Below are 18,486 nucleotides of genomic sequence, written 5' to 3'. Positions count from 1 at the left end.
AAAAATTGGATTTATAAAATAGTGATAATTAAAGGAAAATGATACAAATTTTAAAAAGATGAAGTATGCGACTTATGTCAGAAGTAACTCACAGACAGGAGTTATCATGACTCTGTCTCAGGACAGACTCAAGACACTTGCAACAGGCAAACAGAAAACTGTGCATTTGTGTTCATTGCAGCACTCTTCACAACAGCCAAAAGCTTGAAATAACCCAAGGGTTCATCAATAGGTGAATGGATCAACAAAATTTAGTATGTATGCACAGTGGAATATTATTTAGCCATAAAGTGAAATCAAATCTTGATACGTGCCGCTGCATGTCTGAACCCTGACAACTTTATGTTGAATGAAATAAGTCAATCAAGTGGGTTGGAAAGGAGGAACTGATTACAAGGATCTATATATAACCTCCTCCCTGGGGGATGGACAACAGAAAAGTGGGTGAAGGGAGATGTTAGACAGTGCAAGATATGACAAAATAATAATTTATAAATTATCAAGGGTTCTTGAGGCAAGGATGGGGTGGGAAGAGAAAAATTAGCTGATACCAAGGGCTCAAGTAGAAAGAAAATGTTTTGAAAATGCTGATGGAAACAAATATACAAATGTGCTTGACGCAATGAATGGGTGTATGGATTGTGATATGAGTTGTATGAGCCCCCAATAAAATGATTTTTTTAAATGTAAATTAGACTCTAGGATTTTTATTATTTCTTTTATTGCATAGTTTTTTACCTGTCTAGGATAGCTTATCTAAGGAAATGTAAATCATCTCATCCTTTTTCATCTTTTCTGAGACAAAATTTTAAATAAAAGAAAATCACAAAATGAAAAAGCACAATTTCTCTTTCATTGTAAACTGAAACCTTTAGAGAGCAAGCAAAAAATGTGTGTACATTCTATACCTGTATTCTTGGACCTTGAGTTTTTCTCACTGTCTACCTTGATTTAAGTTCTGTTTTGAAATTTCTCTGCTGAGGATCCATTTCAGTGTGGACTCTGAGGAGTTTCTTTTTAAATGGGCTCAACAGCATAATGGTAGCATGGCTATTTGAAAGTTCTTTTCACTGATAATCCAGCAGGATAGTTCTCCAATTAACAGCTCATCAGTAGGTCTTCCCAGTATAGCCCAAAGCCTGCCGAGGCATGTGATTCAATAAATTTTATCTTTTTTCTCTGAAAACATTGACTAGAATTGGCCTACATTTTGTAGGGATTCTATCCTAACTTAAGCATGATTGATACCATGAGCCCTTTATTTGATTGAATTAAGCCCAACTGCCTTTTTCCCTGTCTACTTTAAACCATTACTACAGCAGACAGGGTTTTTTGAATTCCTTCTGGCTTACGGCACCTACTCAGCATAGTTCTAAGTGAAACAATTAAATTAAGTTTGCCAAGAGGCTTATGCAGTAGCACATAAAGTAAATTTGGAAATCAGAAGTAATTCCTCATCCCTCACTGTTGCAGAGTGTGGAAGCCTCGAGGAAATTGTGTGCGTAACGTGGGAGAAGATGAAGAATCACTCTTAGAGAAGCTAGTTTCTATAGACATAGTCGGATTCACTCAGAACTAATCCTGACAAGCAAGACATTATATGGACAGAAAACACTGGCTATATGTTAGAAATATTTGATATATTGCAAACCTGTCAGCATAGATGTGCTTTGTTTTTGGTTGTTTCCTCTTAAGTGTTGATTTGCTGCATGTACATGCAAAATTCTTTTTCACTGGGAGTTCAGATATGTGGAACAACATGTTTATGTAAAGAAAATTGGTAGCATGCTTTTCCAATAAGAATCTTTAGCACATTCAAAACTTCCATATATTTACTGCAGATGAATTTAGCTTTACATACATTATTCCTGTAATATAGCATCTTTGAATTTTTCTACAAGAATCAATAATTTCCATCCTACCTTTGGATTTATTTGTAACTCTCCCAACTGTTTGAACCAAAGCAAGATGAAATACGGTGTCTAAAACAAATCTGTGTTTGTTGGAATGTTTCCACAATGTTTCTTTCTTTCTTTTTCTTTTAATCATTTTACTGGGAGCTCTTAGAGATATTATAACAATCCATAATTCTATTAAATCAAACATTATTGTACAATTGCTGCCACCATCAGTTTCAAAACATTTTCTTCTTGAACTCTTTGAATCAGCTCCCCTTTATCCCCTCCCTCCCCCACCCCACCCCCACGATACCTTAATATTATGTTTTATATATATATATATATTTGCTATATCTTACTCCATCCTGTGTATCCATTCACCAACAATTCTATTATTTATTTCCCTCAAGTGGGCTTATATAATCATCATTGCTATCAATTCCCCCTCCCTACCCCTCCCTTACCCTCCCCTCCCCTTCAGGGAATCATTATTCCCGTTACTATTTTTGAAGGGTTTATCTATCTTGGATTCCGTGGATCGAAGGATCTTAATTATACAAATGAACATACGCAGGTTTAACAAGATTAATGAGGTAAAACTAAGACCATAATACTAAGGGGAGAAAGTATTAAAGAACTAGAGGATAGTTATGTGTTTCATCAGTGCTATACCACACCCTGGATATCATCCCTTCCATGTGGCCCTTCTGTGAGGGACTGTCCAATTATCCTACAGGTTTGGGGTTCCATAGTGTTTCTTGCGCTATTTTTAGCAATTGCTGAATTGAAAAAGGGGGGGGGGAAACACTTAGAAGCAACGTTATTGAAACCATTTTAAATTATGTTTACATGTCTGAAATAAGTCAGTTTTACGTTTTGTGTTAATGTATTTCTTTAAAAATAACCAGGCCACGGTTCTCTTTTACTTTCTCATTCCTTTTTCTTCTTCACCAATTTTATTCATGTAAATTATCTTCCTTATAGAAAATATGGAAAATGCAAAGTGTTATAAAGAAGCATAATAAGACTAGTCATAATCTTCAGTATCAAGAAACAACCATTGTTACTAGTTGGCTTATTTTCTTCAACTTCTCGATTGCTTTTCCTGCTCTTTTTTTATAGTATCCAGGAATTTGTATACAGCTTAACTTTAGAGAGAAAAAAAATTATTATCTTAGAAAAGGCTCTAAATTATCACAGTCCATTTATTATTGATATCTAACACATGAGAATTGACAAGCCAAATAAAGATTTCCATCAGAGCAGAGGAACAAAAGGAAAAATAGATGACTCTGTTCAGATTCTTTGTATTGTATATTCTATTTGTGCCAATTTATCATTCTTACATTCCAATAATATATGCAGTAGTCATCAATAAGATTTACTAGTGGGCTTTCAGTGACCTCTTTCCTACTCTTCATCCACTAGATAACTGAAACTCTGTCCTTTTACCAGAACTAGGCTTTGAATGAAAAACCTAGGTCCCTTACCCAAACTTATTGTCACCTCCATCTTGATTAATACAGTAGCAGGTTGACTGGGTTTTAGACCTTCTTATCCTGCCTGTAAAACAAATTCATATCTTGAATAGGTAGGTCCCAGCGTGCTCACTAGGCTGTAATCTCTGCTTGCTTCCATGAAAGTACTAAAAGACTTTAAAACCCTCTAGCCGCCTAATTCCTTACAACTAAACTGGTTACTTTTGAATTAGACCTAGACCAAATTCCCAGCTTATTTTGCCAGAATGAGGCCTTCTTTCTTGATCCATCTAGAAAAGGGTTTCGGTTGAGAATTTCATTATGATTAGACCAAATGTTTTAAAGCCAGGGACCAACAAAAAGGCCAGACAGCACTGTGGACCCTGTTGGCTGTATGATCTGTCATACCCTCACCTCTGCCACCGTAGTGGAGAGGCCGCCTAGATGTAGGCTGCATGCAAATGAGTGAGCACAGCTGTTCCAGCAGAACTATTTGTGAAAAGCGGCAGTGGGCCCTAGTTTGCTGACCCCCTTGTACACCCTTAATCTTGAAAGAATTATATGATAATACAGTTGTCCATTGAGAAAAGAAGGAAACTATATACTATTTACATCACACCCAACAGGAATATATATAGTGGGGCTTAATGCAAAAAATGAAAGTTGTGAAAATATTCTAAACCATAAAATCGTAAAATAATTGCTAGCATCTTTGACTACTTACAAAACACCATAAATATAAAAAACAAATTGACAAATGAGAAAAATTAATCACAATCCAAATGACTAGGAGTTAGTGTGGTTTTTACACACAATCAAGAATAATAACACAGAGTATTATTCTCAGGAATATGAAATCTCAGGAACATATAATGGCCAGTAAACAGGAAGAGATGCTCACTATAAATAACTAATGATACTCATAATAGTGTAGGCGGGGGTGTAAAGAAATAAACAAGTGGACATAGTCTCAATGGCTCAATTAGTGAAGTTCTGGTATAAATTGGAGATATGGCAAATTATCTTATCCACAATAGAGCAATTATCACAATAAAGTGAGTTACATGTTTTTTCCCCTCAGTGCATATAGAAGTTATGTTTACACTAAAGTATAGTATACTAACTGTGGAGTAGCATTATGAAAGTTTGAAGTATTGTGGAAGTCACCAAAATGCGCCACAGAAACAAAATGAGCACATGTTGGAAAATGTCCAATAGACTTGATTTTGTAGCAAGCGAAATATCTCTGATGTATACTAAAGATGGGGCTTTCTATGCCCATAAAGAGTGACAGTCTCAGAAACCCACAGGGGCAGTTCTATCCTGACCTATAGGGTCTCTATGAGTCGGCATCTCCTCTGTGGCATTGTGTTTGGTGTATAATATAAAGCAAAGTACAGTAAAACAAGGTAGGCCTATATGAGTATGGTCATATAGCAAATTATCTCACAATTTAATAACTTAAAATGCCATTTATTCTTACAGTTTATGTGAGTCAGGAATCCAGAAGTGCCTTATTCTGGTAATTCTGGATCCAGTCTCTTCATGGGGTTGTAGTCAAACTGTCAACCAAGATGACCCTTAGTGGGGCTGGATTGTCCAAGTCCTGGCTCACTCACATGAGTGTTGGCAGACAGAATCAGTTCCTCAGCACCTGGGCCTAGCATGCGACCCGAAAGAAAGAAAGAAAGAAAGAAAGGAAGGAAGGAAGCAAGCAACCCAAATAGATCTCCACAGTTTCATTTAAAACCTAATCCTAGAAGTGACACGCCATCTCTTCTGCCATAAGCCGTTGGTCACACAGACTAATCCTGGTACAGTATGGAAAAACAAAACCACCCAGGGTGGGACTACTAGGATGTAACGTAGAGCAGCGGTTCTCAACCTGTGGGTCGCAAACCCTTTGGGGGTTGAGTGACCCTTTCACAGGGGTCACCTAAGACCATTGGAAAACACATAAATATTTCACAATATATAATTACATATTGTTTTGTGATTAAACACTATGCTTTAATTATGTTTAATTATGTTCACTTTGTAACAATGAAAGTACATCCAGTATATCAGATATTTACATTATGATTCATAACAGCAAAATTACAGTTATGAAGTAGCAACGAAAATAATTTTATGGTTGGGGGTCACCACAACATGAGGAACTGTACTAAAGGGTTGCGGCGTTAGGAAGGTTGAGAACCACTGGTCTGCGGGTTTGTTCTTTGCTGGCTTGGTTCTACAATTCTCCACATGTATCTGTGAGGCTGGCAGGCATTTTCACTCTAGCAAATGTCTGGCTCCAGAGCAGTTGGGTGCTGGCAGAGCATCTTTTATTTCATTGGGCCTCTGTACAACATTATAGTCTTAGGTTTGTCAGAATTATCTTGAGCTTTCTCCAGAGATTGTGTTCAATTTCTAGAAAAGATTCAAAACATTTTACTAGCTAGCCTCAAAAGTTACACAACGCCACTTTTCCCACTAACCAAAAACATGTCACAGGACCAGCCCCGATTTTACAAGACAGTATGACTTCCTGTGAGCGGCCATCTTTAGCACTTATTGCAGGAAGTTAAGATCACGAGAATTGATATCGACTTGTTCTAAAGTAGTAGCAGTGCAAATAGTAAAAATTGATCTGATTCTAGATTTACAACTAGTCCTTGAGTTTGAATGAGATCAGTTCCATACTGTGTCTTTAAGGATTTGTAGGCAAGTTAGAACATGTACATATGGTTCTAACTTAGCCTTATTACTCTAATGTGAGAAATGGGTTGATGCCTTTTTAATTGTTTAAAAGCTGAATGAGCACCACCCAAAGGTGCTTGTGATTTTAAAAAAAAGTGAATTGATGTTCACCCAGTTATTTCAAAGTGGGGGGGTTAAATTTACATAACAAGAGGCACTTAGTCACTGTCCTTAAAATCCTATGGCTGTAATATAGGGACTGCTAGTATTGAAAATAAAACTGACAGGATTTGCTTGAGAATTGTACATCTAGTATTGGGAAAAACAGAAGTCTAAGATGAATCACATTTGGGGCTGAACAGTTTGAAGAATAAGGATGCCGTTTACCTTGATGGGATAAACTGGCCAAACAGGTGGTTTTGATGAGAAAATTATCTTTGATGTTGCATTTGATTCTTTTTTAAAGACCATACAACTATTTGAGTTATTTTAAGTTATTCTCCTACCTCCACATAGTCTTTAAGAGATTCATTTGTACAGCAACACAAAGTCCTCTCAGTAATAAAGAAAGGTTCTGAACATATGAGGCTTATTGTTCAAAATGATTAAAACTGTCAAAAATAAATTTCAAGAGAAGCTTTTTCAAAGGAAGGTACATTCATTAAGTTGTCAACAGGCCAAAGACCATACTCCCCTGTTTATATAAGGTGATAGATTTTGTGTTTTCAAAGATTCAAAAAGTAAATATAAAAGATAACTGACAAAGTTGAAATAAAATGACATCTTTTAAATATGTTATAAATGAAAGATTTTTTTAAGGAAGAATCTTTGAAATAACTTTGGTGTTTATTTTAGCCAAATAATTTTTACAAATATAAATATCAAATGTCCTAAGCCTGCAAGTTTCGATGGAAGGACAGAAGCTTATTGGTTTTAAGAAATTATGGACTATTTGCTAAAAATCTCCTTTTTGTTTCAGGGGCGACACTAAGTATGAGACCTGCTCCTATTCCAATAGAGGACCCAGAGTGGAGACAAACACCTCCCCCAGTCTCGGCCACATCTGGAACCTTCCGACTAAGACGGGGTAGTCGATTTACCTGGCGAAAGGAATGCCTGGCTGTCATGGAAAGGTACATTTTTTTTCTTTTTCTATAAGAAATTTCTCAAATAAATAAATAGAAATAAGCTTCTCAAACATAGGAAAGAGATAAACTTTGAATTGTTTTAGATAGGCTTAATTTTTAATAATTTGGGTGTAGGTTTCATCTCTAAAGCATTTTAGACTATTATTAGCACTATATAAGAGGGCTTCAAAGAGGGTAAAAATTTTTGTTGGGGGTATAAAATGGTAATCATATTTCACTTATAAATTGCAGCTATTTATGTGTTCATAGCATTGGTGATAGACAAATCTAATTACAGCATGCCCACAGAGACGTGAATGTACATGGCGCTCATAGTCACTGCCATTGGGTCGATTCTGACTCAGAAACACATACAAGGGAATTATTTTTTTTTAAGTTATGTATTTAAATTTTTGTTACAAAGTAATTTTAACACCTTAAAAGTACTCTCCATTACACTAAATACATTTGTCAAATCTGCTATTCCATTCTTGGAAACATTTTTCAAACTCATTGTTAAAATGGCTAACTACTGTACCTCTCATTTTTTTCTTCACCTCTCTGATGTTCTCAAATCACTGTTCTTTCATGTCCTTCATTTGCGGAAACAAACAAAGTTGCATGGAGTAAGGTGCGTGGGACAAGAGAGTCAGGCTGTTTTTTGCCAAAAACTGGCGCACTGAGATGGCTGCGTGAGCAGGTGCATTGTTGTGGGGGCAAAACCAGTCCCCCATCTGTCACAAATCAGGCCTTTTTTATCACGCACTGTTACATAGTCTTTTGGGAACCTCTAAATAGAAAGCTTGATTAACAGTCTGACCTGGTGGAATGAACTCCAAATGCACCACAAGTCGACATTTTTGTGCATTCAGGAAGTTGATGGACATCCAGACCAAGGTTTGTCATCAGTCGACATTTCACCTTTTTCGAAATGTGGAAAACACTTGCTTTTTTCCCATAGTGCTATCCTTGTAAGGTATGTTCAACATCATAACTGTTTCTGTGTCATTTTACCTATGCAGGAAACAAAATTTCACAGCTGTGCACTGTTCTCATAAATTAACTATCACAAAAAAATGAGGTTCTAGTGAAACTGCTTTTACAAAAACATTCACTGTGACCAGAGAGAACCTTCTTAGGTGACGCCACTGGGTGCACTAACTCTGAGCGTGTTGCTTGATGCTCCTCTAGTGCAAAAAATACTACAAAAGCTCCGCTTTGTCCAGCACAATTCCGGTTTTTTTGGAGGGTACCCCCTTATATTTATATATGTGTATTACATGTATAATATGTATAGTGGGAACATATTTCACTTGAAAGTTTACATGACATTGGTAGGAAGATAACTGTAACAGAAAAGTCAAGTCTGTTGTGCTTTATGTACTATCACATACACAGTGCAGCCATGATTACAATACAGTATTACAGTATGTAAAAATATTGGGGATAAAGTAAACGTCTGTATAGCAAACCTTCTATTGCTATTGATGTACATTTTACTTTAGAAGATACAATTCAATGATTCATCGAAGAGTCATGCTCGTGCTGATTTACAGAAGGAACAACCTGAGACCAAAGATTATACCTAAGCACCTACTGTATACCAAGCACTGCCTGAATGTTGGGGCTTCAGCAGTAAAGAAAATGATGAGATTCCTGCTGACAGGGTTTGAGAAGCAATGAGGAGAATTCTCAAAGAGCTAAGTGGAGTAACTGGAACAGACACATCAATTTGATTTACACCATCATTCTGCCATGTACTTGCTATGAGATATTGGATAGTGTAGTTACCCTTTTGCAGTCTGCTGTTTTTGAATTGTTGTTGCTCTTAGTTGCTGTCCAGTTGATTCTGACTTCTGCCAACCTTACATGTGCACAAAAGAACTGCTCCGTAGTGTTTTCAAAGCAGTGACATATATGTGGAAGTCAATTGCCATGCCGGAAATGCCTGTAGGTTTTGAACTACCAACCTTTCAGTTAGTAGACAGGAGCTTTACCACGTATGCTACTCAGCGACTCATGAAATTACTAGAGATTATATAATTTCCTGAAACACACACAAAATGCAATTGAGGCATCATTTCCACTGCTTTTTTGATTTCCATTGCTTCTGTGCCCTATTTCATACAAAGTACACATAGACTCTCAATATAGTGTAAAATGTAATTTAGCAACATCAGACTCACCCATGTCACTCTCATTCAGTAAATGAACAGATATTGTATGTGTATGTGTGTTCTTTTAAATGTTTTAATTAAATACTGAGAATATACAAAATTATCTATAGAACACATCTAAGATAAAAGAATAGTGGGATAAAACCCACCCAGTATGAGGAACGAGCATTACATTACTTCCCAACCACCTGAGGTGTTTCTCCAGCCCAATTGGTTTTCTTCCCCTTTCATGGAGCCATTGCTTGTTTGCTGTGTTTGCCATTTCTTTGAATCTCTTAATGATTTCTTTCCTAAATCACTCATCTCAACTCTTCTTTATGTTCCCTATTTCTATCCCTCCTTCTTTCCTTATCCTTATGATCTTTGTTCTTGTGTAAATCCTGTTCTCTTGATCCCAAATAGTTCATTATTCTGAGGTGTCCACACATCTGTAATGTTGTTATTCTTCTAATAGACCTGTGTATTCTTTGGTTGAAAATAGAGCCACAGAGGAAAGTTCAGTTCCAGACCCAAAGAATGACCAAGGCCCATCGTCCAGGGTCCCACCAGTCTCTGTATTGGTCTCCTTCATTTTGAGTTTTGTTGCATATCTTTCTCCTCCATCTAAGATCTTCTAATGCAGTCCTAAAACAGTTGGTAGCAGTGACCAGCTATCATCTAGTTCTTCTGGTCTCAGTTGTATAGGCTGATGTTTGTGTCATCCATTAACCTAGTGGATTAAATGTTTCTATTTATCTCAGATTTTCATCACTCTTGTTTCCACTAGAGATGGAGAGATGGCCTTGGATGGCCCCTCTTGAGCTTGGCAGACCCCAATCACTACTCAACAAAATAGAATGCAGACTTTTGGATAATGTTAAGCCAGTTGACCTTGGTGTGTTCTGACACTATAGTCCTGAGCCCAAGTTATATGCAGGAGGTTTTCATAAATATGACTCTCATATACTCTACCACATCTCTCTATATATTGCAGCAGAGTAAATATCCATGTACAGATATCCTCTTCCAATCATATATATGTGAGTATACTCCCACTCTCCCTACCACACCTACTGAGCTCACACTATGAAGACAGGACTGATAGACCACAATGGCAGCTCTAATAATTTTAGCTTTTTGATGTTCTTTCTTTTCCTCCTCCAAATCCCAGTTGCTGTACACTAAAGTTGCTGCTGCTAGGAGCTCATTTAGGTCAGTCTGGAGTACGTAAGGGACCTAAAAAAGCAGTTTGAATGAAACTCGTAGGTAGTAAGAACTGGCACAGGAACAGGTTGTCCTTAGTGGAACCTTTGCTTAAAGACTTTACCGGCTTGTTCCCAGAGTTCAGTATTTACTGGTCCTTCATCTGGGAACCAAGGACAATGCTGCTCAACAACCAGGAGCAGCGGATAGTGTTTTCTCATCCACTGTACAGTAGGCAGCTTTAAGGACTGCTGGAGGGTCTTCAGTCAACCTTTTAAGGCTTTGTTAATTCCTGACCCATGCTAGAAATCCCTTTGTGAACTTATGAGTGCCAGTCCCCTTTTCAAAGAGCTAGTGGGGACTGTTCCTTACTGGAAGGAACAGGCATTGTTTTCATTTTCATCTGGGCCGTTGAATTCCATGCTATCGTGTCAGGGGGGCACCATTGGTAGCACTCCAGCTAGTTGGGAAGTGGCTGAGATGCACTGAACAATTACTCAGACACTCAGACCTCTAGATTGAGTCATGAGGGAAAGGAGAAGGGAACCTCCAGAGAGTTTCTCTGCTCACCTGTTTTTATTAGCACACCAAAGGAGAACATTTACAAATGTTCACATGCAGAGACAATATTAGGGCACAATACTTCAAACTCAAGATGCACTCATGATTCGTAATTAACAAACATGCTCTAACATACATTCTCATATAACTAACCAACATTCTTGTATGCTTGCACATTTTGGCCTGATGGAGTTCTTTTTGTTTCCAGCATGGAATCTCCTTATTACTCAGTGTTTGCACCAAGTTCCTGGAACATACAGTTATACACTCAAGGTTTACTCGTGGTCTTTGCACCCAAGCTGTCTTCTCAGGGGAGCGGGACAATGCTTCCCTAAACTTACACTCAGAGACCACACTTTTGCAGGATTGTGTATATAAATGTATTTGCCTCTGTTGCCGTTAATTCTGGCACTCCTCCCAGGGCCCTCCTTTGCCTCCATCTCTTTGCCAACCTCCCTACTGTTGCATGCTGCCCTCCCTCTCATCCAACTTCTTGAAATCTGTTTGACTACCTCTCCATTTGAAAGTTCTGTAACTCCTCTATTCCCTCTATTTACTCTGTAATTGTCTTCATTGATAATTAAAATGTATGGTTCCCTATTTTCAGTCTTGGAGGTATGTTTTACCCTGGAAACTTGTGTCTGGGTTGACTTTTGGGTAGTGTTGCCATATAAAATTCACATTGCTGTCTATTAGTGGTGTTCTGTGTGAGCACTTCTCTTAGTATTTCTTGTGAGATTTGTCTGGTTTTTACAAAATTTCTTTAATTTTAGTTTTCTGAAAATGTCCAAAACTCTGTCATATGTGTGGGACAGTATTGCTGGGTATATAGTTCTTTTCCCCCGCCCCCAACTTCACCGGGTATATAGTTCTTGATTGGCAATTTTTTTCTTTCATGTTTGTGTGGTTTCTTCTGAGAAATCAGAGCTTAATATTACTGGTTCTTCTTTGTGAGTAACTTCTGTGTTTTCCTTGAGCTGCTCTCAGGATTCTTGCCTTGCATTTGTTTCAGAAGGTGTGATTGTGTCTTGGTGAATTTCTTTTGGGACCTGTCCTGTTGGGAGTTCGTTCATCTTGGATGCATGCCATCTTTTCTTAATTAATTAATTTTCAGTTTGTTCCTTTAGTGCAGGGCTCCTCAAACTATGGCCCCAGGACATTTATCCGGCCCTCTGGGTGTTTTTCCCCCTTTTGTTTTTTTACTTCAAAAATGTGCAGTGTGCATAGGAATTTGTTCATAGTTGGGTTTTTTTTAAACTATAGTCCGGCCCTCCAACGGGTCTGAGGGACAGTGAACTGGCCCTCTGTTTAAAAAGTTTGAGGGTTTAAAAAATTTTTAAGGGTTTTTCTACGTTGTGCTTACTTTTCATCAATCTTCCTCTCAGTCGGTTGAAGGAATCTAAATACCTGTCTTTTGAATTCCTAACCAAGTAGGATTAATCAAGTTGCAATGCATATGTTTCTAAAAAAGGTCTTTTGGCTTTCTGTTTTGGCCACTTGTTTGAACCACCTTTTCTTGCTTCTTCATATTAACTGAAATGGTCTATTGTTTCAGAGACATTGTGGTGGTGGTGTGTGGATATTGTATGCCGGTGTGTGGTTAGGCATTCATCACTTATCTCTAGTGTGTGTGATAAAGAATGTGAGTCTGTGTAGTTGTGGGTGGTTTTGTATGGTGTTGGCTGTTGTACAGGATCAGGTTGTGGCCCTTACTCAGTATGTGGGTCTGCAGGTGTTACAGGTGTGGCTGGGCCAGTGGTATAAGAAAAACCCCCAGAAACAACAGCCAAAAAAAAGTAATAATAATAAAGGAAAAACATAAACAGGAAAGCAACAAAAGCAGCAAGGAAAAAACTAATAACAATAAAAGAGAAAGGAAAATTAAAATGAAGGGAAAGAAAGAAAATATATACTTAGAAAAACTAAGGAGCATGGAAAAAGAAAAGTGATTTATTAAAATAATAATAATAAACTGAACAAAGAAAGAGAAGAAAAGAGAAACAGCTGAAAGCTGAGAAAGGAAGAATCAAAAAGAAGGGAAAGAAAAGGAAAACTGGAGGAAAAAGGCAGGGCACCCAGTATTGGTTAGCACCCTCTCTGTCAGCTAGACGAGTTCCCGAGGTGGGAGAGCAGGGGCGTCTGGGTTCTAGGTGGAGCTCCTGCCAGCCTGTTTGTTGTCTGGGATCAGGGTATCTGATCTGGAAAGTCCTTTGTTCCTGCTCAGATGATGGCTGAGGTTAGGGTGCTTGTTCCCAGATGGGATTTTGGGGGGCCAATAGGCAGCTGGGACACAGTGGCTGGTGCTAAAATGAGTTCTTGCCTGTCCACGAATGACCAGGGTTCTAGCACTGTGTGTTTTCCTGGTCTGATGATGGGGAGTTCATGCACCTGCAGACTCAAGGTGATGTACTCAGTGCCTGATCCGCGAAGGTGCATCTTGGCCCTCGGGCAGAGCTAGAAGCAGGGGCAGGGATGTCACCCACCACTGGGTAAGTGAGGGTGGGTGCTGCCTTTACTTCTGGTCCTCGGTGGCAGTGGGAGGGGGGCGGCGGGGGGAACAAGGGAGGAGCCCTTGTGAAGGATAGACTGCTACCTCCCTTACTGCTTGCAATTGTTCAGGATGGCTGCACTGCCAGCAATTCTCTGAGCTGTCTTCTTTCTGCCTGTTTTTGTTCAGCTTCTTCTCGTCTAGGTGGTATTTACTTCTTTGCTCTCAACCTTTCCTTTGAAGCATAGGATTCCAGGATTATCATCCCCTATCTATTTTCTTCTAGTTTCTCATGTCTTTGTTGAGAGTCTGTGTATCATGCAAAATTCCATTATCTCATTTCCATTTTCCCATGAACTTTTTGAAGCCCTCTTATATGACTAAAGTAAAGGTGATGTCAATTTTCACTATTTTTAAAACTGCAGTTAAGGACTCCTTATGTACAGTTGTTAAGCACCCAGCTGCTGAACAAAATATTGATAGTTTGAACCCACCAATTGCTCCATGAAAGAAATGACCCAGTGATCTTATCCTGTAAAGATTAAGGCCTGGGAACTCCTTTGGGGCATATCTACTCTGTCCTATAGTGTTGCCATGGGTCCAGATTGATTCAACAGCACACGAAATCAGTAGCTGATCTCTAAGGCTCCCCAGTGGCATAACAATTCACCCATCCCACAGCTCCAAGGGGAAAGAGTTGTTTATCTGCTCCCATAAAGCTTAGAAAACTGTGGGAAAGTCTTCTATCACTTTGCAGATAATTTGTCATAGTGGCCTTAGGAATTTAAGAGCTATAGAAGATTATTTAAATTTTTGTTTAAAAAATACAGATAAAAATTGTGTTTACTGATGCAATAATTTTTCATGTATGTTATTTAGTAAAGCAAATTGTAACTATGACAAATCTCTATTGCTAATTTTTGACCACACCATAAACAGAAACTTAGTGCTTTCTAAACAGTGCTTATCTTTTTCGCCCTCTTGTTCCCACCCCTGGTAACTGTTCAACTCTGGTCTCTCTACAGTAGCCTGTTCTACTTCTCATGTTATTGAGATCATACAATATTTGTTGTTTAGTGATTGATGTGGAAGAAATATTTTTTTAGTTTATATCTTTGTGTTAAGTTTTAGAGAAATGATTTATATAGGAAGTCACTAAGACAGCCTTCTTCAGTAAAGGAGTGTGGTTTAAATAAGCTTACATCCACAGTGTTAGATTTAGAAATACTGTACATACTCGAGTATAAGCCGGTTTTTCAGCACATTTTTAATGCAGTTTTGTGGTGAAATTGGGTGCCTCAGCTGATATTCAGGTCGGGTTATACTCGAGCATATACGGTACTTGTTTTGACTTTGAGTTGATAAATATTCCAATGACTTTAGCATAGTAGAACAGTAGACCTGTTCTGTAAATACTCCATGATTTTTAAATTAAAAGTTAACCTTAGCTTCAGCATTCCCAGCTGAAATGGCATAAAATGAATTAAGTATGATTATAATGTGCTAAATATATTTAGTGTAGATTCTGTAGTTTAATTATCCTTTTAGTCAAACTATAAGTGATGTCATAGAATTTTATCTTAGTGGACAGTTTTTCATTAGAAACATTTTTGTTTCTTAAGGTTAAATGCAAAGGGGGGAAAATAGCTAGAGGTAAAATTTCCATACTGAAATGTCTCAGTAATTTAACTAATAGAATGTTGTTGTGTTAGGAGATGTGGGTGCTTCTAACTCATAACGACCCTATGTACTACGAACGATACACTGCCTGGTCCTGCGTCATCCTCAGAAGTGTTCTTATGAACTCATAGAACAGAAAGCTTAAAACTAGGATTAACCACCAAACTCAAATGCATATTGACATTAAGCCAACTTTATATTATTCTGCTTGTTTGACTAACACAATGGTATAATGGATGAGCCTTTGACTTAAAAGACCTGAAACTTTAGTCTTAGCTTTGCCGTTCATCAGCAGTGTGTATTTCTCAAACTCTGAACTGTAGCTGCCTTATCTCTAAATGAGATATTTTCAGTAGCTAGTATTGAAGTGTTCAGGGGGACTTTAAAACATTCATGGATGAAATGGAACTAAAAGATTATGACAATTTTCCACAAACTTGTTGAAGGTCCCTTGTATGTGATGTAGGACTTTTGCCATTTCTCTTCCCAACTTATTTCCCAGCTCACTACCACCTCTGCCTGAAAGTTAGAGAAGGCTATTTTAAATGTTGAAGTTCAGACCATGCTTTTGTTCTTTTGATTGAATTAAAATTCAAAACTTTGCTTGAGGAGGAGGTTTGATCCAGTGGTCTCAATGAGACTATATAAGTTTTCCCTTGAGGTTAATCATCTCTTCCTTTCCTCACTGTCTTTATTATAGATAAGAGTGAAATAATTTATTAGATAATGAATGCTTATATGCTTGAGTAGTTAAAGTGACAGAGTGAGACTTTATTGTCCTAGAGACCTGACATTTAAAATCTGCTCTACTTTTCTCATCTGGACATTGTGATTTATTTGAAAATTTCTTAAGAGCACATTAAAGCATCCCTTCATCATACAGCTGAGGAGAATTAAATTAATACATAATCTGAATTAATTATAGTATTGTGTATTTTCCTTCAGGTATCCTTGGTATTCATTTCTAATGTTCATAAGTTCTAATTGTGTTATCATAACTGTCCACATCTTTTTCATGAAGATACCAGTATATATTTGTCATATAATGTCATTGTGAAAAAGAATTAATTAAAAAACAGATGGAATTACTAATGGTTGCTGATATTACTACTGCATCTGAGAATTCAATCTGAAAGGCTAGAAAGTAGAATTAGTTACAGAATCACTGTATGATTAAATTCACTTAAGATATTGAGCACTCACAATGTATAAGGCTCATATTTAGTCCTAATTTCCCCTTTTTAACTTTAATTTCAAGTAACAAATGTCTTACATAGTACAGAAATTAGTTATCTTTTGGATAACTCTATCTTACCTGTGATTAATTCCAATATTTATAAAAATGTAAACATCTTTTGTGAATGAATGCATATGCACAATTGGTAATCTACCAGTGTCAGTCTCACTCAGATATGGTAATATAAGATAAAAGTAAAAAAGATTTTACACCTCACAGCATGTACCAGATTACTTCCAAGCGAATGAAAATATTGAATACATGGAAATAAAGAGATGTACCATATATACTCGTGTATAAGCTGAGTTTTTCAGCACATTTTTAATGCAGTTTTTGTGGTAAAATTAGGTGCCTTGGCTGATATTCGGGTTGGCTTATACTCAAGTATATATGATATGAGTCTTTCTACCTGGAAATAGAGGAGGTTTCTCAATGATGTTTAAAAACCCAAGAGCAGTAATGGGAGGGATTGATAAATATGATTCTATAGAATTAAATGAAAACCATTAGGAGGGAAAATACTGTGATCAAAATAAAAATACAAATTAGACCAAATATCTGCAGCTTGCTATTCTCCCTCACATATAAAGGAGAGCAATGGAGGTTCAGTGGTAGAATTCTTGCTTTCCATGCAGGAGACCCGGATTTACTGACTGGTGATTTTAACTTAAGCACAGCTATGAGATCAAAGCACACAAAGATAGAAAGTCCTTCAATCTCCTTCCCACAATTGGCCAATGAACACATCTGTCAGCCAGTGTTCATGCAAGCACTTTTCATAATAACCAGGAAGTAGAAACAATGTAAACATCCAAAAACAGATGAATGAATAAACAAAATATGGTACATGTACAATAGAACACTACTCAGCATGTAGGTGAATAAAGAATCTGTCTCCGGGATGTGGTTTTTAAAGAGCAGACTCAACTGTTTAACTTGTCCTCATTTACATATTTTAAAATAATTTATTTAAAAATAAGTGACTAATTCATAAAATGGTTACTAAAAAGAGAAAAAATTAGGTTAGAGTGGATAGGATAGAAGCTGGACTTGTTTTGGCATTATAACTATGTAAATAATATAATTAAAGGAAACCCCGTAACTTTTGTGTTTACATAAAGATTGGGATATAGCTCAAAAGAAAAAAAAATGTAGTAGCAGCCTAATTAACTTGCAATTCAATTAACTTATTTAAAATCTATAATGTGTTCTAGTGTATTCACAGTTATGCAAACATTAGTGTTAGGCTTTTGTATTGCACCCTCCTCACAAACTCCTTTCATATCCATTAGCAATCATTCTTCTTTCCTTCCCATCCCTCACCCTGCCCTATGCAACCACTAATCTGTTTTCTCTATATACAGTTTTGCTTATTCTGGACATTTCACGTAAATGGAATCATACAACATGTGGGTTTTTTATAGCTTGCTTTCACTCAGCATAGGATTTTTTAAAATTTTCTGCATTAGCGAATGCATTGATACTTCTATCACTTTTATTGCCAAATAATATTCCATTGTGTGGCTATACCACATTTTATCCATTTCTCACCCATTTATCTCTCTGTTTTGTTCTAAGAGTTTTATGTGTTTAGGTCTTAAGATTAGATCTGAGATCCATTTAGAGTAACTTTTTATAGGTGGTTGTTCCTGAACTAGTAATACTATCCTATTGCTCTATATTTCTATCCATGTGCCACTATCACACAGTCCTGGTCGCTTCATAATAAGTTTTGGAACCTGAAAATATGAGTGCTTCCCTTTCTTCTTTTTCAACTTTGTTTTGGTTAATCGTAAACTCACTGCCATCAAGTTGATTCCAACGCATAGTGATCCTACAGGACAAGGTAGAACTGCCCTGGTGGTTTTCCAAAACTAACTATTTATGGAAGGAGAAAGTCTCATCTTTTTCCTGTGGAGTGCTGGTAGTTTTGAACTGGTGACCTCACAGTTAGCAGCCCAGAGCATCAACATTAC

At 37.2% G+C, this 18,486-nt stretch overlaps 1 protein-coding gene across 7 annotated transcripts in view; it reads left to right on the top strand.

Annotated features, from left to right (window-relative positions):
* The window catches only part of HMBOX1 (homeobox containing 1), a 230,244-nt gene that overhangs the window by 173,556 nt on the left and 38,202 nt on the right, over positions 1–18,486 (top strand). For all 7 annotated transcript variants that reach the window (XM_045286944.1, XM_045286941.1, XM_045286943.1 and 4 more), the window contains exon 8: positions 7,038–7,191. In XM_045286944.1, the coding sequence (XP_045142879.1) occupies positions 7,038–7,191 (154 nt within the window). The remainder of the gene's footprint in view (positions 1–7,037; positions 7,192–18,486) is intronic.

Source organism: Echinops telfairi, unplaced genomic scaffold (assembly GCF_000313985.2).
Source record: "Echinops telfairi isolate 266 unplaced genomic scaffold, ASM31398v2 ScPeMD7_9;HRSCAF=40, whole genome shotgun sequence".
In the NCBI taxonomy this organism is placed as follows: Eukaryota; Metazoa; Chordata; class Mammalia; order Afrosoricida; family Tenrecidae; genus Echinops; species Echinops telfairi.
This window is presented reverse-complemented; position numbering and strand designations above follow the sequence as displayed.